Consider the following 21,280-nt stretch of genomic DNA (forward strand, 5'->3'; position numbering starts at 1 on the left):
CCAAGCTCCCTCAAGTCTGGTATGGCGGGAAGGCAGAAGATGGCCCGACTTTGTTTGTACATATGTTAGCGAGCCCAAGAGGCGTTGGGAAGAAATTTTATTTCCCTCTAGTCAACGCTTCGACAGTTTCTCATGGCACGCCAGCCGTCATGCTGTGGTTAGATACGAGGTCAACTGGTAAATGACAAATTCATCCCCCGTGCCCAAACGCCCGTGATTGCACCTACTAATCATACACTAAAATGGTCCGCCACAACACTTCGTCATTCCGAACGCCATCGCATACCAAGCCTAGACTCTAAAAGCAGTCATCCTACACTAAGCCCTGTACTGGCCCTGAACAAAACTGCGTCGTGGTAGAATAGAATATCAAACTTCTGACTCTAGATCCTTGACACCATTTGTCCTTAATCACCTGCATGATCAGTGCATACTGTTTCACCTCGAGAAGAACCTCCCCACCATATTGCTCGCAATGTTCCCCGCAAGATTGCCCGAGCTGAAGGCGCTCCCAGCGATATTCGACGCCTGGCTGAACTTGTCGCAGCGCGAAAACGCGAGGCTGTTGGTAATCGTCAGGACGAGCGCGATGGCTGCAATGTGAAGATCACAGTTAGCTTGTTCAGTTTCTCCCATGTGGCTTGACCATAAAAGAGAAAAGGGAGGGGTGGGGGGCTAGAACGGGGAGAAACCCACCGACAAGCGGCAGCCAGATAAACTTGAATGTAAGAATGGCCACGAGCGCAAGGCCAATCCAGAAAACTGGCTGCGCGTAGATGGCGATCCAAAAGAAGCGGCTGTCGGTGGGGTTGATGACCTTGGTACCCGGCTCGCTACTCTCAAACACCCAGTGCGAGTCGCCCGTCGACGGGTCAACCTCGTTCCACCAGCGCAAACCGACCAGGCGGCGCCCAGCAATGTTCTTGAGGTAGTAGAAGTCGGCGGCGAGGAGGAGGATGGTGATGATGAAGATCATGACCCTTTGGGTGTCGTTAGCTAAGCTGTCCGTGGGTGCGGGGCATATCGCATTCGGAGCCACGTTTGGCGACGGCTGTCCTTACATGTTGTCCGTGAAGAGCAGGCCAAAGAGGTAGACTAGCAGACTAGCTGTTGGAGCGGGTTCCTCGTCAGTAACTAAGGTCCCAAGAGGCAAAGCCGCACAGCCAGGCAGGGCGAAAGAAAGCACTTACAGACTCGAAAGCCCAGAAATGTCAGAAGCGTTATCGGATGCGAGCTCAGACGCCAGCTCAGGGAGCCCGGCGCGGGCTGTGTCTGATCCATTTTTCAGGAGAGTGACGATTTGCGTGGTTGGGAGACAGCTCCGTCCAGAGCCTCAGAATGTTTGCTGCCAGTTGATGCAATTACGTGGTCAGCATCAGTGGGCAGTTGCCCACAGCTGATACGGCCCGACACCTCTGTGTACCCCAGTACATCGAAGCTCCCCTTCCCCCTCTCACTACTCTGTCGGCACTTACAGCTCATGTATTAACGAAGCAATTGGTGAAGCGTCCGCGTGTTCCTGGTCTTGACATTAATTCCATTGCGTCTCTGAAAACCTCTACTCTTATTTGTAATGTCATATTGCATATCAATTGCCGGAACAGAAAGTCAGCAGGCTCAACTCCATTCGCCAGTGTGAACGAATTACACATGAAATATACTCCTATGATAATGGCAGCCTCAACTTCATCCGTCCTCCGGCGCGCATTGCTCTATGGTACTGTGCGCTCCCCCCTAAGTGACCACAACGCCTTACTAACTTAACGCCCTCAGTCCCTGCCTCCTCCCAAAAGATGCTCACCAAATCACTGACCCTCACCTCCGACAACATCACCTATGACCTCGAAGACTCCGTAACCCCCCATATGAAAACCGCCGCGCGCACATCCCTCCGCGAGCACCTCGCTTCCCTCACCTCCAAGCCCGGCTCCATCGGCGAACTAGCCGCCCGCATCAACGCCGTCTCGACGCCGTACGCGCTAGAGGACCTAACCGCGCTCGCCTCGCTCCCCGCCCTCGACGCTCTCGTCATCCCCAAGGTCAACAGCCCCTCGGACCTCACCTTCGTGACCGACGTCCTCCGGCACACGGCGCCGCATCGCCACGCCCCGTCCTCCCCGACGCCGGGGAGGCCGCCGCCGATCCGCCTCATCGCGCTCGTCGAGTCGGCCAGGGCCGTCATGGACCTGCGCGCCATCTGCTCAGCGTCGCCCTACCTAAGCGGCCTCATCTTCGCCGCCGAGGACTTTGCCCTCGATCTCTCGCTGACGCGCACGCCGGGCCTGGCCGAGTTCCTCTACGCGCGCAGCGCCATCGCCACCGCAGCCCGCGCCTTTGACCTGCCCAGCACCATCGACCTGGTCTGCACCTCGTATAAAGGTCCCGAGGGGCTCAAGCGGCTGGAGGAGGAATGCCGGAACGGGAAGGAGATGGGGTTCAATGGGAAGCGTGGGTTTTCCTTTTTCTTTTTTTTTTTTCTCTTTTTTTTTATAGTTTTTCCCTCCTCCCGGCGGCGCCCTCCCCTTTTTCTTTCTCCTTCACTCCGATAATGCAGAAGCTGCCAGTCAACCAACGTCAGGCTTTGAATGATAATAGACAAGGTAACGCTAACTAGCCCTGCGGCTTCGCAGAGTGTATTCATCCCAGCCAAGTAGAAATTGTCCAGCGCATGTTCGGGCCCGGTGAGGCAGAAGTTGAGTGGGCAGTCAGGGTCGTCATCGCCGACGACAAAGCTTCCGCTGCCGGTCGAGGCGCCTGGACTTTGGACGGGAAGATGATCGACGCTCCCGTGGTCGGCAAGGCCCGCGCCGTGGTAACCAAAGCAGAAAGGTGCGGGTTTGATGTCCATGGCATCAAGCAGAAGTGGCGGGATCAAGAGCCCGAGTAACGTTGAGCGTCGATGACAAGACACTGTTCCTGATGGCTATATCTCGGCGGCCAGAACTGCCCATAATTAATGGTCATGATCATGTTAACGGGGATCCTAGTACCTAAACATGTTCATTGCTGCCAAAGCCTCGCAAGGCCCACTTCCTGCTCCTCCATGAGGCAGGGCTCCAGCCCTCGGAGTGAACCTGGATAGCCGGTACCAGCTTCGTCAGGAAATGGAGTTGATGGGAAGTAGGCATCCCGAGGAAACCAATTTCTATTGCAAACCATAGCTTCACAATCCGCATCCCCAAAATTGGCAGTTCCCGGCAGCTTAAGCGATCCCGACATCGGGTCGTCCGCCCAGCTGACTCCGACAGATTGTTCCGCCCAGGGCTCCTCAATTTCGCCATAAGCCGCTGATGCTTCCCCTTCTATTCGTCGGATATAGTCTGCTAGAGTCTCGGCAAGCGCTTCTCTTCGGACGAGATGAGGAGCCTGGGTCTCGCGAGAGTCCTCGTGCCCGTTGAAATGTCGGCTTGTCCAACACGGCAGTGTATTGTTGGCTTGAAGCGTCTGCCGCAGGGTCCGGTGATTTCGCGGAATCCTGAATCCCTCGGTCTCGTTATAGCCCAACCCGAGAGTTTGATCAGGTCGACAAGCCGATATGAACGTAGGATCCCTGAATTCGTGATCAATAAGCAAGCGGTCACCCTCGGGCAGATACCCCTGCATGTTACCATCACCTCCATCACATTCAGCATCCGCGCCAGCCCCTGTTTTGAACCGGACTTCCCTCGGCTTCAATCTAGACAAACCTCCGAGCTCTCTGTGGCTGGGGGATTTCGTGGGTTCCTGCATACTCTCCTTGGATAATTGGATTGTGTGATAGCTCCCTCCGTTATTGAAGGGCCGGTCATTCGACATCCAATACCCGCTTGGTGCTTTCACTTGCTGTCGCAAAGGTCGATGCTCTGTCTTGGGAGCCAGGTCCGTCTGCGATCCAGCGTCCCTGAGAATTACTCTTTTGATGACTTGAGGCTTTTCTGTATGACTTTGGCCCCCTTTGTCACTTGGCTCTTCGGCTGTCCTGCCGTAATGGAGAGCGTCTCTTGGGCTGGCGGTGGCGGCCCTCCGGGAACGGGGTGCCTTGGGCTGATAAGACCCAGACTCGTCTGCCGCAACGTTGTCATTATATGGTATTGACCACGCCGAAGTACTTATCGGGTTGCTCCCTGGCCAGCTTATAGCACCAGGCTCTAAACCGTGGCTCAGGATCGGGTGGGAGATCAGATCATGGAGCTCACCTTCCCTTCTGCTACCGATGCCGATGTTTCTGCAACATACCCTTGAACAATGCGACGGGCTGTAACCTTGGTGGCCTCCATGACCGAAACCGCGGCTAGAGCTGTAGCTGTGGCTGTGGCTGTGGCTGCGACTGTGCTCGGGCCCGGTGTCGAAGGGGGTATCCCGCAGCTCTCTTCTGCGATCTTCCGAGTCGTCATGCTCAGCTCTAGCGCTCCTGTTCGATATTTTCCGTGAGAAGAAGGCGGAGAGTTCTTCGAGTTCCCTATCCTCCTTTTGGCTCTTGCTGAGCTTTGGCTGCGAGACATGGTGTTCTAACGTTTCCCGTGTGCGGTGGCCCACGCTGTGGTTGGCCCTCGAAACCAACTTGCTCGCTGTGTTCTGTCAACAGGCCGCACAAGTCGTGGCCAAAGCTCCTTACCTCGTCGAAGTATATGACCAGGCATGACTTTGGAGCCCTGTGAATCCGGTAACGGTGAAATCTCCTAGCATATCCCTTAGCCTTCTGCATCTGTTCCAGCTTTGGACCTCCTAACCTTAGTTTTGCCTTCAACTACTCCGTCCTGTCTCCGCACAGCGTCTTTTGTCCTGCCATTTGCTCGGAGTTCCTAATCCGAACTTTTTGCACCGTCGACGCGTGCCTTGTATTCATACTTGTCTCCGCGAGTCTTGTGTCGAGCCCGCTTCTCGAACCGATCCCGGACTCGTTTAGCTCCCCCCGGGGGCGGGGAAGCGGCTTCGGACGGGGACCTCGACCTCTTTCTGCATCTGCCGGTATCCACTCTAGTGCAAGTTAGCCCCGAGAGCCGTGGTGGCATCTCGTCGCGGTCTGAGTCGGGGAGGCGAGAGTGACAGGATTGCGTCTGTTGCAACCAGGACTGGATAAATTGGGCATTCTTCTCCCTGCAACGAGGATCTGAGCTGCCCTCCGGATATCGTAAGGGGCCGTCGACCTTGGACACGCGTGGTGCTCTTCCCTGCGGACTCCTCGTGTGGTCCTTCACATGGTTATCGTGCCGATGGTAGTCCTTCCTGCATCGGCGGCCGTGCTTTCTCCTTGACGCCGCCCCTGATGGGCGAGACCATGGTCCTTCCATGGACCTAGGGGAAGTGGATGCTTACCACAGTGGTCGGCGCAAAATGGGACGACTTGAAGATCGCTGCATTTTAGTAATGCAAATGCGTTCTACAAAGAGCGCAGCTCATACCTTCCGACCGAGATCTGACGCGATCCGAAGTTAGCCTCACTCCGACCAATCGACCCTTCCACCGAGTACTCGGACGGGGCGCTGGACCTATGACGCTATCCCGTTCTGGACCCCGACACACGAGACAAGTACGCCCACTGTGTCCCCCCGTAGCCCCGGAAGGAGCCGCCAGAAATTGCAAAGGGCGATCAAGGAGGTCCCGCCTTCTGCAGATCTCCCAGGTTTCCTTTGTGCACCTGGCCTCGCGACTCTAATCGATCCCATCCCTGTCGCGAATCGGACATGCCTCCCCCGCTCGCCCAAGATCGAACCGGTATCGCGCGGATGAAGTAGACCTTGGGACAGCACGATGCTAATCCTCTTAGCCTGCCTGCAGCGCTAATTATGGAAATACAACACGGCTAATGTTGCCTTCCGTTACGCTTTCAACGGCGAAACATCATCTTCCAAATGAGCCTAATCAACGAGCACCAGGATCCCGGGCTGCACCTCCAGATTCAAGATGGTCTGCTGCCATTCGCCTCCCCAACCCCGTGATGGGTGCGCGAGACCCAATGTCGAGGGCCTTGCAAGGTTGAGACCAGGCTTGTCGGATCTCTCGCCTGCACCGGCTCCTGACGGGGCTCGGCTTCAGGCTTGCCCATGCGGAAGACGAGTCTGCGCTCCGGCCCAGAGTGTACAGCGGTAGTGTCTGCCCATCTCCAGTGTTGTCTGCCGGGACCGGCCTGAAAGTCTTCGAAACCAAGCGGCCGTGCGCTCTCTGCGCTTTCTCCAGATGATCTATGCAGCCGAAGTCTGCATGTCAAAGATGCACCGGCCGAAACAGCCAGTGGGATTCATCACCGAGGTGGGTCCATCGTTTGGCGTCGTCCCCTTGCCCCTTTTGTCAACTTGCAGCCAGATTCTGGCTCCGCGACTCCATGTCCGGCTACATCCGCCGTGGTTATCAACATCATCATCACCCTTTTTGCGGATATGCGTGCAGGCGAAGGATTCGGCTGTACATGTATTTTGCTGGGCTGCGCCATGGACGTCTCTTCGGCCGACCGAAAGCAGCATTGTCAATGCCGGGTTCGGAGGCCGAGTGCGTTTCAGTCGACAGACAGAGCTACTTAGTCCTCGGCAACTTCCCATCTGCTTATACCTCGAGAGAGCCATGAAGCACTTACCCCGCCGAGTGAAGCTCCGTGTGAAGCTCCGTGTGAAGCTCCGTGTGAAGCTCCAAAGCTTGGGTCCAATGCAATGGCGGCCGTCGGTTCCCGCCGTGTTCTGGCAGACGCACAGGGCGGTTAATAGGGTGATCGACGACGGGATTATGGAAGGGTATCCACTCCGGGGCGGTCGCACCATGGCTTCGATACCGGTTCTACACTAGCAGGGCCCACCGTAGTGCCATACCGCGTAAGGCTTAGATCCTACGGAACGCCTGGCGTGTCGAATCCCTGGCGGGATACCCTAACTTGTCAGCTCCAAGGGTCCGCATTCACCAGCACCAGCTGTTTGAGGCCCCAAAGTCAAGCACCCAGCGACGTTTGTACTTCTCTGTCTGGCACCAGGGCCTCGGTTTATGTCCTGGTAGTCATCTGGGAAGACAAGGGAGCCAGTTTCATCACATGATGATGCCGAACTGCGGGCTGGAAAGAAACCGCTGAGTGGGTTTGAAGCTTCCTACGCCTTTGGATGTGACTTTTTTTTTTTTTTTTCATCCCATCGCCATCGGCATCCTCTCCGCTGACGGATCGACCGTCAAGTCAATTATCGGATCATCCACTGATGCGAGGTGGTATTTGACCAGGAGACACGTGGACTTCTTTACCAATGGAGAGTCTCGGGGTCTGAGCAACAACACACGCAACCTTTTCCAGTCGAGCTGAATGCGGCCAACTCGCGGATCCAGTGAGTTTCATCTTCCGCCCGGCTCTGCACTGCGATCGAAATGCCCTGCGAGTTTCGCATCTCGCGGGGATCTTCAATCACGTTTCATGCCGATATCCACTTCCCTCCTGCAGTCATTCCTTGCTGCAGTCGATCGCAGCCCTGGTAATGTTCGCTAGAATTCAAGGACCGATGCGTAAGACGGCCAATGTAACTTAGCTGTGAGCACAGAGCGAGAAGTCCCGGTCCCGGTCCCGTTCTGACTTGGGGGTTGCCGCGGTGCTCTCACGGGCGGCAAAGGGGCCTTGGCTGAGATGCTGAAATGTTTTCTTTTTCCGTTTAGCGCTTTGTCCGGGTCTCTCGGGGCGTTTTAATCGTTATCAATAGCGGGTCTGCAGGGCTGCCAGCACAACTGAGGTGACGGTTTTCGGGTCCGTGTCACTGTTCCCGATCACCGTTCCCGAAAGATGTCTGGGGCCGGGATAGAGGCTCCAGACACACAAGTTGGTGAACTCAAGATGGATGATGTTGCATAATTAAGGTGCATATTTGCTAATGCCGGCAAAATCGTCACCAATGCCTTGAACAGCGCAGGCGTTTCTTTACAGTCAGCAGATGCGCGGCTCTCGTCCGCTGGAAACCTGGATCGCAGGCCTAGAAGTGCCCCTTCCTGGATATCTGGGTAGGCAAAGCATGTTTCGCAGCTGGTGAACCACAGCAAGGGCGACGAAACTGAGCTGTGGAGAGCTCAGGTGCCCCAGACCCGAAGACAGGCAAAGCTACGAATTTACAACCCTGCGGACAGGGGACCCGCGGCCACAGAATCGTGCTGGAATCCAAGTCTAATCGCTGACCAATCTTGCCATCTCGGTCGTGAATCTGCCAGGGAAGATTGATCTCGAAGCTTTCCAGAGACGTTCCGTAGCGGCCTGCAAAGCGTCGCATTCCATGCAACAGCCCCGGTCAGATGTTGACCTGGTTGTGGTTCTTTTGGTATGTTTGATGCTTGTCTGGACCTGACCATGCTGCTATCGTCATGCTTGTCGAAACATTGGCCGGGGCAATAACGACCCTGCCCCGGGAGTGAGGAAGGCAGGCGAGCTCGCGAATCCGGTACTGTACCATGGGCCGAGCAAGGGGTGTATTTTGGTCCTTCCCCAGAGAATCCCCACTGGCATATAAGAGATGGGTAGCATCAAATACCAGCGGGCTCTTCGTCGTCCCTTCCGAGAACCATCTTCCACCAACCAACCGGCTCGATAGGGGAGACTTTGGAGAACCCTTGACCCTTACCACATAACCCAGATTCGCTAACACCCCACCGCGTCCTGGCCAGTGTCGGGCCTTTCCCTTTTACCTACCATCCTCTCCAGCCTCGCTTGGAGAAATCAAGAGTTGCGATTTTATCGAAAACGGGCCTCTCTCTTCGGCTGAAGTCATCAAGCCACCTGTCTGACGGCATCGCCAACCATCGCCGGCTAAGAGGAGCCATCTCACTGCAAGAGAGCACCCCTCTCCCTTTATCTTGCTGAGCGCTAGAAGCGATGTTAGTCTTCCACCACCCCCCCCCCCCCCCCCCCCGCCTTCTTCTCCTAGAATGCTTCACCCCCCTTCGTGAGATTCCTCTTCCCCCCCCCCCAATATCAGAAACCCTCCCCCTCTCGGCAGCCCCTAGCACATAAAAAACACGCCGAGATTATCGTGTGCCGCCCCTTAGAACGCTAAAGGAGAGAGACAAAGAGAGAGTAAAAAAAAGGAAAAAAAAAAGGACCAATCTCCGCCAACTCAACAAACTGACGGGACCCCGCAGCGTTGAGAAAAAACCCGCCCAAAACAAGATGTCGAAATTATTCATTGGGTAAGTTTCATCGTCAGACTTGAGCGCTTGCGAAACCACCAACCCGCCATTAGCAACCAGCCAACTGACTGGGCTGCAGTGGCCTTGCGTGGCACACTGAGGAAGCCACACTGAGACAAAAGTTTGAGGAATTCGGCGTGGTCGAAGAAGCAGTATGTTTGCGATGCGCTTTCTTTTTAGGGCGGCAATTCGGTTCCCTCGTCTCCATCCCCGTTTTGCCAGCGCCCCGTGCGTGTGGAGAGGTTTGAAAAGAAGAGAGAAACCTAACCCGTATGTGCTCAGGTGGTGGTTAAGGACCGCGACACTGGCCGCAGCAGAGGTTTTGGCTTCGTCCGATACACCAACGAGGATGATGCCCAGAAAGCCATCTCGGCTATGAACAACGTCGAGTAAGCACGCCACCGCTCTTGCGGCAACCATTTTCTCGCTCCGCTTCGTCGCCCGGGTTCTTATCAAAGTGTTATTTTTGTTTAGGTTCGACGGAAGACAGATCCGTGTTGACAAAGCCTCGGACACTGGTCCTAGGGGCGGTGGGCGAGGAGGAGGCGCTCTCGGAGGCTATGGCCGAGTTGGCGGTGGATTCGCCGCCATGCCGATGGCCAACTCCCCGATACAGGGCATTGCGTATGGCGCTCCTCAGCAAGCGTACGGAATGCCACCGAACATGTACGCCCAGCCGTACGGGCGTACGTATGCGCAGGCCGCCCCGGCCGGATACGCGGTCCCTCCCCAAGGTAAACGGAAAAAGAACACGCAAAAGACGCAAATGGTCGAGATTGTGCTAACGATTGGCCGCTAGCCTGGGCGAATCCCTACGGATACCCCGACCCTTCTCAGCAAGGACAGCCGACCCAACCGCCAAACCAAGGGGCTGGCCCGGGCGGATATTGAAGGAGAACCCCAATGTTGGGCGCCTTTTGACCACGAGAAGAGTCACAAACCCAACCAGAAAAGGAACGCCAGCAAAAGCAAGAAAAGCGAACGACGAACCAGTGGAGTTTCGGACGATGACGAGAGGCGAACATACCTCGAGATGTCCACCCAAGTTGCTGCCCAAGTTCGCCGTCGAGGAGTGCTGTACGATCAGGCTTTGTTGCTCCGTGAGAACCGCCCGCAATATACCCCCGTCGCGCTCTGTTCTGTTCTCCCTGGGTCGGCTGATTGTTCCTGGCTGTATGCGGCCGTCAGTCGGCTCAGGATCGACCCAATATCTCTCCTGGGATTTCGGGTCATTATTTTTCCCTTGTTTCCTCCTAGTCTTGGGTGCTTTCAAATTGCATTATTTTTTTCTCGTCTTTGTTCCCATCCTGCTTTAAATGTTTTTATTTTTGTTGTTATTGTTGTTGCTGTTGTTGTTGATGAGAAAAGTCTCGTTTTGCATTTCAACGTTAGGAAACGAAGGATTTCCCCGGCCGGATGGGAAACGTTATCGGATTGATGGTGGCGCCATGGGCTAAACCCTGGCGAGTCCATATGATGGCGTATTTCTTTTATGTCACACTTGCCGACATGAATGGGGGATCCAAATATGATGATGTTGGGTCTTCATACGTTAGGGCGAGGAATGAGCCTTCCCCGAGTCAGATGACGATGTCTGCATGCACCAAGGGGTGAATATCGGAGGAGTCGATGCGGAAAGGAAGGAAGCAACAGAAACGACGGCTAGTCCATTGAAAGCCGAAGCCAAACAGGGGAGAGGAGGGAGGGGAAACTCATAGCTGTTTCTTTCTTCTCGTCGAGTATGTTTCTTTTTCACTTCGTTACGAAGTCTTCTCTGTCTCTTCTTGCTCATCTATGCTGCTGACTTTTCTGAAGTTGTGATGATGATGCTGCGCCGCCTGTTCCGGACTGACAGTGACAGGAGGGTGCAGACTCAGGATTGTGTTGTCAGTGTGGATGCCGCTCTGCTTCCCCTCTTCCCGAGCCGCGATGGCGCGGACCCGATTCGACAGGTCCGTGACGTGCTCGTCCCCGCTCTCCGGGCTAAGCTCGTCGAGTGCCTTCTCCAGTCCTAGAAGGTAGTCCCGGTTCAGACCGCTGGGGCCCTCACTCCGGTAGATGTGCTCGGCCAGTGCCTGCGGGTCTTGGGGTCCGACAAACTGCTCGTTGTCGGGCGTGCCGATGTAGACGAGCGCCCTGAAGGAGCCGTGCTGCGGCAACAGGGCGGGATCGAGGCCCGGGGCCGGGTGGAAGGGCGTGTAGTGGATCGTGTATCCGTTGATTTCGCGGATGTCGAGGTACTCTTTGACTTCGGCGACCCGCTCCGGAGGGATGCGGTAAGCAACGCCCCAGACTTTGTCCGGTGCCGAGTCGTGGTGGTCCGTGAGCTGCTCCCAGTAGGAACGTTCGATAAGAGTTACGACGCGCCCTGGAGCTTCGGGAGTGCCACGGTGGTCCTGGCTGTTTTGAGAGGGGACACGTCAGTAGGTCGACGAGAAGCACGGTGGGTATGAATGTGCTCGAGACGATGTATTGACAACAGGACACAGCATCCTTCTCGGGGAGGCCGCGACCACGGGATGAGGCTGAAGTACCTTGCCTATAACATGATTAGTATGGGGCGACTCGATCGGGGGGCCGGCGGGCTGGGTGAAGGCGCGGAGGAACGGGAGATGGGGATCGCAGGGAGTCAGGGGGATATCGTCCGCGGGAAACAAGGCGGCCAGGAGAAGAGGGTTGAGGGGGCACAGCAGGGTTACAAGCCGACATACTTGCCAGAACCTCCGGACATAGCCGGTCACCCAGCCTGGGATTCTCCTGTCTTGGCCCGGTTAGTTACCGTCTTGCCGAACCAGGAGACGAGCGGCCCGTTGGGGCTGGGTTTTAGATGAAGGAGGAATCAGGTAGAGCTACCAAAGTGCGGTGGTGGTTTCCAGATCAAGCTTCTGCATAGCCAGGGGCAGCAACGATTAGTTTCATGTGGTCCTAGGTAGGTCCTGTCCACGGCACTCACCCGTAGCCAAACAACCAGAGCTCGTCTGTCTGGGCGGGCGGACCTTCAACAGACATGACGGTCAGTGGGAGCTCGATTCGACAATGTGAGGGTCCCTGTTGCGATGGCCACTCCCAGGATCTCGTCTCTGGAAATATCTCCGATCCTCCAGGTTGGAGCCCAACGATGAGTTTGATGTTCCTCCTTGCGTGTCCAAGCGAACGGCACAAAGCGCTTTTCCAAGAATCACACGGACATCGAATTCCCGATGGTTGCAATGGAGAAGGACTTTGGCATGGGAGCGAGAAGCCAGCCAAGGGCAGGTATCCTTTTTCTTACATAACCTCGAAGCGGCCGGGAAAGTTGCGGTCAATAAACTGTTCCCGCGCTGCAAGTCATCGCAAGTGGGAACTATCGGTGGAGACTTTGACGGGAGCGTGCTTCGGGCCGCGTCTCGCCTCATCTCGAAAGTCCCTATTGTCCCTTGTCACATTACTCGGTTTCTGCTTCAGGAACCCCATCGTCCTTCAGCCATTCCAGCACGTAGCTGTTCAGATTGCGGCCCCCATCAAAATGAAGCTCTGATAGTATTGATACGTGTGACTTTGGGCACATCGGTCAGGCAGTTACAGCTGCCTCGCACAGAGAGCCCGATTGCAACATTGGGTGACCGGCTCATTCTTTCAAGACTGCCTGGGCTCCAAACCGCCGCTTTGATAAGATTGAACAGAAAAGGGAACAAGAGATCTGCGGAGAGTTGCCAAACTCGGCCGGGGTGCTGAAACTCGGGAACGCTAGCTGAACGAGACCCGCACACAACTGAGCCCCTGTAAACCCCCGGAACGCACGAGGCGGAGGGGCAACAGACCTCTGGGTGGGTGATCCACCTTCTGATGCCATGGTGCGAAAAATACGATATTTTCGACAAAACAGTGGGATAAGTTACATGCGATACACCACAAGCGGCTAAAGATGCGGCAGGAAAATATGACTGGTAATTACATTCGGGTTACATTCGCATTACACCGCATTCCAACCTGCCTATTTACAGCGTCCCGCGGAGAACATCATCGTCCTCGTCCCCTACTCTGCATTCTTTGGGCCGCCACGATTAAGGTTCAGTTTGTCTGCTCCACGTCTGCTGTCTGCTGGTCTGCTCTTCGATCCCGAACGATTCTTTGTACAAGCCGCCGTCGGACGGCACCTTGCCATCCGAGAGCACAGCCGTTTCCACTGCCAAGGAACCGCGTCCTGAGACCCCTCCATTCTGGGCAAACCCCATTTGGAAGGATTGAACAGCACACTTGAGTTGAAGAGTCGAGGTTAATACGAACAGACGATTGGAATCGTCCCAGCGCGTTTGTCGCTCTCGTGGCTCTCTTCTCCACTCTCTGTTGGTTGACAAGGTGCTGCGGCAGGGACTTTGTAGGCAGAGTTGCGGCTGAGTCGACACGCGGTTGCATGCAAGTGAAGCAGTGCGCAAATCACGGTGCTTAAATACCTTGCTTCCTCGCTGACACTAAAGATCCTGCGGGACCCAGACCCCCCGAGACCTGACACACGCAGGAGAACGACCGGCGACGATCTCGTATCTAGTCGCAGCAAAACAAGCCCTTGCAGCCATGGCGTACAACAGACCGTACAACCCGGACGAGCTTCCCAGGTAAGTTGGATGCCGGAGGACGCACCGTCGCACGCCCCGGGGAGCTTTTGCTGCTGCCTGTGTTTGCGCCGGCGTATGCTAGGAAACACCTAACCATCACAACCATCATCACCATCCGCGCAAACGTGACCGGAACCGCCTGGCTAACATTTGCTTTAGATTTGCGGAGCCTGAGCAAGTGAGAATTCCCTCGGTTTCAGCTTCGCAATCCACCCTGCGCATACGCGCCGCCCCCCCCTCAAGGAGACCTGGGAGCTAACCCTCTGTCTTTCGCGATTTGCAGAAAGGTGGCGTCAAGTCTCCAGTCTCTACAGCTCCCTCTTCACGATACGAGACCAAGCCGCCTCCGCCACGCCCTCTCGAGCACAGGAGCAACACTGAGCGATACGCTCCCAACCCTGGTCGACTATCGCCGAGAAACACGGCGCCGCCCGAGCGCTACGGGATGAGCCCGCCCCCGACCGCCACTGCCCGACCGGCCCATCACAACCTCCCGCCCGCGAGCTCGCGGCCGCCGCCGAGCCCCTCCCCGCGCGACGGTTCCGGCGACCCGACCCTGCTGCCGCTCTTCAGGGCCGTAGACAAGGATGGTGTGTATCCCGGCCTTGATCCGTCCTGAAAGCCCCAGCTACCGCTCTCCTGAGATTTGCTAACCGCTTCGTCTCGTATAGGCACCGGCCAACTCTCGGAAAAGGAACTCTCGGCCGCGCTCGTCAACGGCGATTGGACGGCCTTTGACCCGCAGACGGTGCGCATGATGATACGCATGTTTGACAGCGACCGAAGCGGCACCATTGGCTTTGAGGAATTTTGCGGGCTGTGGTCCTTTCTGGCCTCGTGGCGGACCCTCTTTGACCGCTTCGACCAGGACCGGTCCGGCAACATCAGCCTGGACGAGTTCAACAACGCGCTCGTCGCCTTTCGCTACCGCCTGAGCGAGCGTTTTGTCGAGACGCTATTCCGCACCTACGACAAGCGCAACGAGGGCGTCATGAGCTTCGACCTGTTCGTCCAGGCGTGCATCAGCCTTAAGCGCATGACCGACGTGTTCAAGCGCTACGACGAAGACCGGGACGGGTACATCACGCTGAGCTTTGAGGACTTTTTGACCGAGATTCTACGGCAGCTGAAGTAGGGTGCTGGGACATGCGCTCTGTTGTCGTGATTTTATTGAGTCGGGGCTGCTCTGGTCTCCAATTGTGGTTCATGGGAGCTGGTCTCTGAGAGACGAGTTCCGGTGGTGGATATGTTAACAGTCATTTCCTTTCCGGTGGACCAAGATCTCTGTTCAAGTTGGCTAGGCGGATAGAAGCTCCCGTTCTATGAAGAGGCCGTAGCATCGGATACAGATGAACCAAATGAAAATGATACCCCGAGCCATCACACGCGGCTTGTCTGTCTCGAAGGATGTAAATGGTGCAACTCCTAGCTTATGTCTCGGGCCAAGATTAGTAGCAGGGGAAGAGCAGAAACAGTGACATAGTACAAGACGGTCGGTGTGACTATTAGTCTTATACCTCGGTTGATGCTGTTGAGCAGAGTTGGGCTTTGTATGAAATGGGAGAGAGAGGTAGGCAAATACTAATTACGGGGATACTGTAACTCAACACGACGCTTCTAGAACGCTTCTATGCTTTTGCCGCCTATCACAACCTCGGCAAACGGGGCAGACCTTGTCGCCACTCCATACAACCGGCTCTGACTGGCCAAACCAAGCGCAACGAGTATTCAATCAGGGACTCTTTTCCAGGGTTCTGTCGTACTTTGTGTCGCCCGATTAGGGCCTGCTCTACCACGCCGAGGGGAGGGCGAACGATCCAGATCAGCCAATCATCTCCCTGGAGGGATCATTGCCTTCAAACCCTCCCTTTTGTGTTAACCTTGGCCCCTAGCCTACCTAGAGTGATCGTCTTTTTTTTTATATAGAGCTTTACTTTTTGTTTTTATTCATTTTTATTCCCCCCCCCCCCCCCCCCCCCCTTTTTTTTTTTTTTTCTCTTTGAATTTATCCTTCCCTAATCTTCTTACAGTTCCCACTCTCTTGTTTATGAAGCGAAGCGTGGTTAGATATGGTTTTTACCTCTCTGGGACACAGTCACAGTTGATTAACTAATCTGACTCGAAAGGTGAAGGGGGGGAGCGGATGAATGACCGGCTCAGCCCCGCAATTCCCTACCCTATGTTAAGCCACCCCGGCTCCCCGCAAACCCACCTTGGCGCGCCTGCAGCCTGCAAAGTGGGTACGGTTGCTCGGTGAAGCGCAAGCCTCCCGTCTGTGAAGCGTTGGAAAACGAAGAGGAGCTTTATCCCAAGGAAGTGATAAGCTTTGGGTGGTTTGCATCTCTGGGCCCCCGTATCCTTGTTCATTTTCGTACCTGGCAGGCGCCTGGAAACGCTCCGGTGGTTTCGGCGAAACAAAACCATTGGCAGTTCTCGAGTTTCGCAGGTCAAAGCTTGTTGGCGGAAGCTCCAGATCCCAGCTTCCCCCAGCTTCGATCCGACCTGGCGTCCAATCATAGGCGACATGTCCTCTTCCCTTTCAAGCAGAGCAATCCTCACAGCCAGCACCCCCACTCCTCTGCATCCGGTCGCTCGCCATCCGCTCCTCGATCGAGTCAAGAGAGCCAGCCATCCGTGTCAAGTTCCGAGTCTTGCCATCCGACCGCCAATGCGGCCAATATGCTCACAACGAGGCAAGCAATACCTCAGGATGAGACAGCGGGACGAAATGTGAAGGCGGCTGGCTTTCTTCCTCCGCCAAACGCTTCGGAGGCCGCAAACTGTCCCACCCTTCCACACCTCAGCTATGGGTGCCCTGCCCTGATAACAGGGCATGACGCACCTTACCTTCCCCTTGTCCCTCCCACGCTTCCAGCTCCCGAGGCCCCTGTTGGAGGCGAAGCTATGCCGGCACAGTGGGAGTTCAGAAATTCGGACCGTTTCCATCGGTGCGGTACTATCCTGTACAACTCACTACCTTGAAACACTGGCATAGACACGCAGGTCCGTCGTTATATGTCCTCCTTGGCCAAGGTAGATTGATGCAGCCCACTGCGTGTGCTGGTCTATTCGGCGAATGGCGAAGTGGAGGCGTGAACAGCTAGTGTGCCTTGCGTATCCAAGGTAGATAAATAACGAGGTACATGCTCAGCGAGGTACTGTACTTCCGTACATGCCAATGATGGGAACTCTGCGACCCCCTTTCAAAGCCGCAAGTCGGGGTCGAGTTGCTGCATGCCCAGGTACATGCCTGCTGGCGCTGCTGAGAGGTCGCTGGATATCCCCGCTCGCCTCCCCGCCCTCCTATTCGAAGCTGCTCCATCCATTGTTCTTGTTCCCGCCCCAGAGGACATTGCCACCATCACCCGCCCATTCTTCGAAACACCCTTCTCGTTACACCTACAAAGAGCTTGGGCTCTTCCTTTCTATGACTTCAGCCCCGGAGCACGCCTCCCCAAGCTCCGAGCCAACAAAGGCCAAATGCAACAGCCCTGGCATCACAGGCCACCGTCATCTCAATTGAGTCGCAGCGATACCGCCTATCTTATCAACGACAGCTATCATCCACGCCTCCCCGCCAGAACCCCTCGACGGCTGCATGGTGGGGCTTGATCTTGCAAGATGCCGCCTCGCTCGTCCCTGACATCGTCCTTCTCAATCACCGACGCGAACAACGAGGTTGTCTGTCCGCTGCAGAACCAAGATGGCTCCAGCTGCCGCAAGCGCTGCATCGGGGTGAGTCGGCACCCAGCTGACCGGGCTCGCTCCCTGTCGCCGCCGTTCTGACTTGCTCCACAACCTGCATTCGGGGAGACTGACGAGATTGGAATTCCAGGAGAAGCGGTATCGCTCAATGCAGGAGCACATTCGTCGAGCGCATCCCGAGCACTACATTGCCAAACTGCCCGCGACCGAGGAGAGCTTTCTGCTCATGATCAACACCCCGCCGAGTGAGCGACCTCAGACCCAGCCAAATTCGGGCCTGTCCCATGCCAGTCAGACTAAGGGAGTTTCGCAAGGGTTCCGTCGAGACGAATCCAACGGCCCGGGAACGCCGCGCAAACTCGACGAATATGCTGGCACTGCCGTGTACCCAGCTGCAGCTGCCCTAGCGCAGCTGCACAGCAACCACAAAAGCGACCACGGCTGGGAATCGGACGGCGTAAGTAGATACCGCTCCTAGGCGTGGGGCTTCTGCATGCTTATTAAACTCGGGGCGAACAGGACTGGCACTCTGATCATGAGGGGGGAAGGAGGCCGAGGAGATCCATCGAGCTGCCTCCGATTCATCTGACAAATGCCGATATTACAAGCGTGCCATTTCAGCGAGAAATTCTGCCGTCAATTATGTCGAACTCTCCTCCTGGCCGCTCTTCGACACTCCCTCCGCTCCACAGACCGCTGGGCCCTAGCCGACCGCGGAAGCAGTCCATCTCGAAAAGGAGCCACCAGAGAAGGAAGTCTCGAGGCCCAGGCGCGGACTGGCTCCGCCGGATCCAGAACGACGGTAACTCTGATCTCCTACGACCTGGGGGTGTCGATAGGAAAGCTCTCTCGGCCGAGCCGACGGGAGACTTTGGCAAGCGCTGGGAGGACCTGATTGACGCAGCGGCCTCGGCTACGGAAGACATAGATGAGGACAGAACTCCAGTGAGTCTGAAGTTCCCTCCCATGTTCGACCCACGCCTGACGAGCCAGGTTCCCCAATCTCCCGTCTCCCTTCACCGGGCGTCGTTGCCGCCTTACCCTCAAACTACCTTCACGGGCTACCAAGCATCCCCTCTGCAGCAAGCTCTCACACCTCCCTCATACAACCCTGAAGCACCTGAACCGTTCCCGTCGGTCGAGAGTGGCGAAAGCGGAGAAAATTTTCACATCGAATCGCGGGGTTTGTCGGATTCGTCCCCAAGCTACTCGTCTCAAAACACACAAATCTACTGCGCCGCTTGCCAGGGAGTCTCGTTACTGAGAGAGTCGTATGCGTGTACCGAGTGCATCTGCGGCCTCTGCCAAGCGTGTGTCGATGTCTTGATGGGCGAGCAGGGAGCGCGCAGAAAATGCCCCCGATGCGCCACGATAGGGGGTCGTTTCAAGCCGTTCCAGCTAGACATTCGGTAGTACACCGGAGCCCCTTGCCACACCACCCACCCCCCCTCCCCCCTTTTTCTACCATTACCGGACCGGTTTCTCGGAAGCCCCTCCTTTTACTCTCCCTCCTGCATTTTCCTTTGTTTCTACGGCCGCACGGGTTAGGCGTCAACCTTGTTGGCAGTTGGGTATACAGCGGTCCTTCCAGCACCAACGGGGGGCATTCTTGGTGGATTTGCAACGACACGAAATGAAACAGACGGAACGTCTTAACGATTATCGATTGGGGGGTTGGAATGGGATGACTGCTATTTTGGGTTTGGGAAGATGAATCTCTCGATACACGTCTTAACGACACGACTGGTGCTCCCCGCATGCGCGGAGCAGAACCTGGGCGGCATTTCACTTCTTTACCTTCGCTCGGGATACCCACGGCACTGTTTCTATCTGGTAAAGGGTTTTGTTTGCATCAATGGGTTGGCCGGGCGTATTGGTGTTGTTGTTTTGTTTTTGATTGCTGGAAGGGTCAAAAGGGAGCAATTTGTTATGCCTGACCTGTTGAGTGATGGTTTAGATTGCCCCCGATTTCGTGAATCTGTAGGCGTTTGCTGCTTGTATGCTTTTGGTTTGGTTATCGACTTGAGGATACGCCTCGTTGCGTATGTGCAGGTTCTCGAGATGATGTTAAGTTGCGGCTGTACTGATGGCTGTTGGCCTTTTGGGCCACGTCATTCCTTTAGCGTAGACAGGATTCATTTGCAACAGCTTGATTTTTTTTTTTTTTTTTTTTTTTTTTTTTATTTTTTTCCTTTCTTTTTCTTGGTTTGATCGACTTAGACTATATATATATGAAGCATAAGCTTCAAGCAATGGCCCTACCATATTTCCTCAATCTTAGTGGGAGCAGCGGTGGCCACTGAGGTGCGTCAAGATAGACGAGCCGAAGAGATTCCAGAACCCCGTAGCTCAGCTCAACGTATGGATGTATGTCGGGCGAACAGACCGGGAATATGCTCCCCGCATCCCATAGAGCCCCAGCTAACCCGGAACTTAAGTACTATGCTAATTACCAAGCTGGATCGCTCTCTGGACCACCCACTCCCCGGCGGTCAGAGCTTCATCTCCGTCCCGGCCCTCGGAAAATTTCCCGGCCACTTTGACGACGGAGTCCTTGTTGAACTTTTCAAGAGGTTTCATGAGAACGTCATTGTTGGGCCTGACGAAGTAGACGACACTGTACCGGTCCAAAGAGCCTTGCTCGCCAGGGGAGGGCACGACGCGGTGTTTGGCCGACTTGAGGTCGCCGTTGGTGAATGTCACCATTGCGTCTCCTGCAAATTTTCACTCTTGTCAGTGCGGCAGGGTTCACCAAGACTTAGCCAGGCATATATGCACTTGGCTGGCGGGTAGGAATGGGATGCACTGTACAGTACCGTACCCAAATTGATGATGGCGTGGCCGGGGACGGGCTTAACCCATTCCCACTCCCCCATCCGGCCCTCTGTCCGCGACTCGATCTGCAGCCCACCGAGCCAGTTGAAGAGTACGGTCACGCTGCCGAAGTCGGTGTGGCTCGGCAGACCGATCGCTTTGGCCGCGTCCGAGCTGTGCGGCGTCTTGCGCGTCAGGCGGCAGTGGTCGCCCGACGGTCGGTCAAAGAGGTTCAGCCTGGTGAACTCGTCCGGTTGCAGGCCTAGTTGCTGTGCTAGTGTCCGGAGGACGGCCATACCGCACTCGTGGCCGTGTCTGGTGAAGCTCTGTAGGAGCGGCCTCTGGCGCCCGATCTGGGGCGGATAGCTCCTGCTCGGGGCCACCCCGTGCATGTGATCCTTGCTGATGTTGAAGAACTCGGTCGTGTCAGGACGCTGGTCCTTGTCGGTCGTCTTGACCGTACCAGCGGGCTTGTATCCGAAGAGGGAGACGCCCCGCTGGAGGGCATACTGTAGCTTTTCATCCAGCGGGATGGAAAAGACATCTTTAGCGAGAGCGTGGAATTGCTCCGACTCGGTCAGCAGTGCCTCGCCTTCTGGGACGCCTTGCAGGTCAAGGTAGAAGAAACCATATGTCCTGGCGGCTTCGAGCACTTGTGCTGCCTCACTGCTGTCGCCGGCCAGCAGCTTCCGATATGAGATCACGGCAATGGGGGCAAGAGGGATGTCTTCTGGGAATGGTGGAAGATGACTGAGTGGCAGGGCCATGGTGTTTCGCTAAGGTACCTTAATGCGCCGCGCTTTTGGTTCAAAGTTGGCATCAAGCAGAACGGACATTGCGTGCAGGGAGAGCTTCGGTTGTGCAGCTTTGAGTTAGCATCCGGATAGGTACCTTACCATCTAAACAAAGGCCCGAAGCTACGGCAGAGGTCGCCGGCCCATTGGCGTCGGCAAGCGCACTCATGTGCGGGGTTTGGGCCGTTGATTTGGGGCAGACGACTTCCATCAAACACATAGAAATTCAGATGGCCGCAAACCACTGGAAAGCCTGAG

The 21,280-nt window shown here is 55.8% G+C and overlaps 7 protein-coding genes across 7 annotated transcripts; 4 read left to right on the forward strand and 3 right to left on the reverse strand.

The window, feature by feature from the left end:
- Window positions 1-438: 438 nt before the first annotated feature.
- Window positions 439-1,281, reverse strand: TVP23 (Golgi apparatus membrane protein tvp23; the record flags this gene model as incomplete). The annotated part of the gene is made up of 4 exons (XM_071056878.1): window positions 439-593; window positions 697-980; window positions 1,062-1,107; window positions 1,191-1,281. 4 exons carry the CDS (start codon window positions 1,279-1,281, stop codon window positions 439-441), a joined length of 576 nt encoding a protein of 191 aa, XP_070912979.1.
- A 390-nt stretch (window positions 1,282-1,671) lies between these two features.
- Window positions 1,672-2,887, forward strand: MFIFM68171_01457 (HpcH/HpaI aldolase/citrate lyase domain-containing protein; the record flags this gene model as incomplete). The annotated part of the gene is made up of 3 exons (XM_071056879.1): window positions 1,672-1,717; window positions 1,774-2,448; window positions 2,631-2,887. The coding sequence occupies 3 exons, from the start codon at window positions 1,672-1,674 to the stop codon at window positions 2,885-2,887; spliced, it is 978 nt and encodes a 325-aa protein (XP_070912980.1).
- A 6,207-nt stretch (window positions 2,888-9,094) lies between these two features.
- MFIFM68171_01458 (RRM domain-containing protein) lies at window positions 9,095-10,005 on the forward strand (the record flags this gene model as incomplete). Its single annotated transcript, XM_071056880.1, has 5 exons — window positions 9,095-9,114; window positions 9,194-9,266; window positions 9,397-9,503; window positions 9,589-9,848; window positions 9,914-10,005. The coding sequence occupies 5 exons, from the start codon at window positions 9,095-9,097 to the stop codon at window positions 10,003-10,005; spliced, it is 552 nt and encodes a 183-aa protein (XP_070912981.1).
- An 869-nt stretch (window positions 10,006-10,874) lies between these two features.
- Window positions 10,875-12,123, reverse strand: MFIFM68171_01459 (glutathione-specific gamma-glutamylcyclotransferase; the record flags this gene model as incomplete). Its single annotated transcript, XM_071056881.1, has 4 exons — window positions 10,875-11,514; window positions 11,830-11,875; window positions 11,968-11,999; window positions 12,068-12,123. The coding sequence occupies 4 exons, from the start codon at window positions 12,121-12,123 to the stop codon at window positions 10,875-10,877; spliced, it is 774 nt and encodes a 257-aa protein (XP_070912982.1).
- A 1,545-nt stretch (window positions 12,124-13,668) lies between these two features.
- MFIFM68171_01460 (Calcium binding modulator protein) lies at window positions 13,669-14,844 on the forward strand (the record flags this gene model as incomplete). The annotated part of the gene is made up of 4 exons (XM_071056882.1): window positions 13,669-13,709; window positions 13,869-13,887; window positions 13,993-14,299; window positions 14,381-14,844. 4 exons carry the CDS (start codon window positions 13,669-13,671, stop codon window positions 14,842-14,844), a joined length of 831 nt encoding a protein of 276 aa, XP_070912983.1.
- Window positions 14,845-17,330: 2,486 nt separating this feature from the next.
- MFIFM68171_01461 (Transcription factor RfeD) lies at window positions 17,331-18,827 on the forward strand (the record flags this gene model as incomplete). The annotated part of the gene is made up of 4 exons (XM_071056883.1): window positions 17,331-17,444; window positions 17,545-17,871; window positions 17,934-18,359; window positions 18,408-18,827. The coding sequence occupies 4 exons, from the start codon at window positions 17,331-17,333 to the stop codon at window positions 18,825-18,827; spliced, it is 1,287 nt and encodes a 428-aa protein (XP_070912984.1).
- A 1,032-nt stretch (window positions 18,828-19,859) lies between these two features.
- Window positions 19,860-20,995, reverse strand: MFIFM68171_01462 (Fe2OG dioxygenase domain-containing protein; the record flags this gene model as incomplete). Its single annotated transcript, XM_071056884.1, has 2 exons — window positions 19,860-20,128; window positions 20,236-20,995. The coding sequence occupies 2 exons, from the start codon at window positions 20,993-20,995 to the stop codon at window positions 19,860-19,862; spliced, it is 1,029 nt and encodes a 342-aa protein (XP_070912985.1).
- Between the last annotated feature and the right edge of the window lie 285 nt (window positions 20,996-21,280).

This window comes from Madurella fahalii (genome assembly GCF_045866475.1).
Source record: "Madurella fahalii IFM 68171 DNA, scaffold_1, whole genome shotgun sequence".
Lineage (NCBI taxonomy): Eukaryota > Fungi > Ascomycota > Sordariomycetes > Sordariales > Madurella > Madurella fahalii.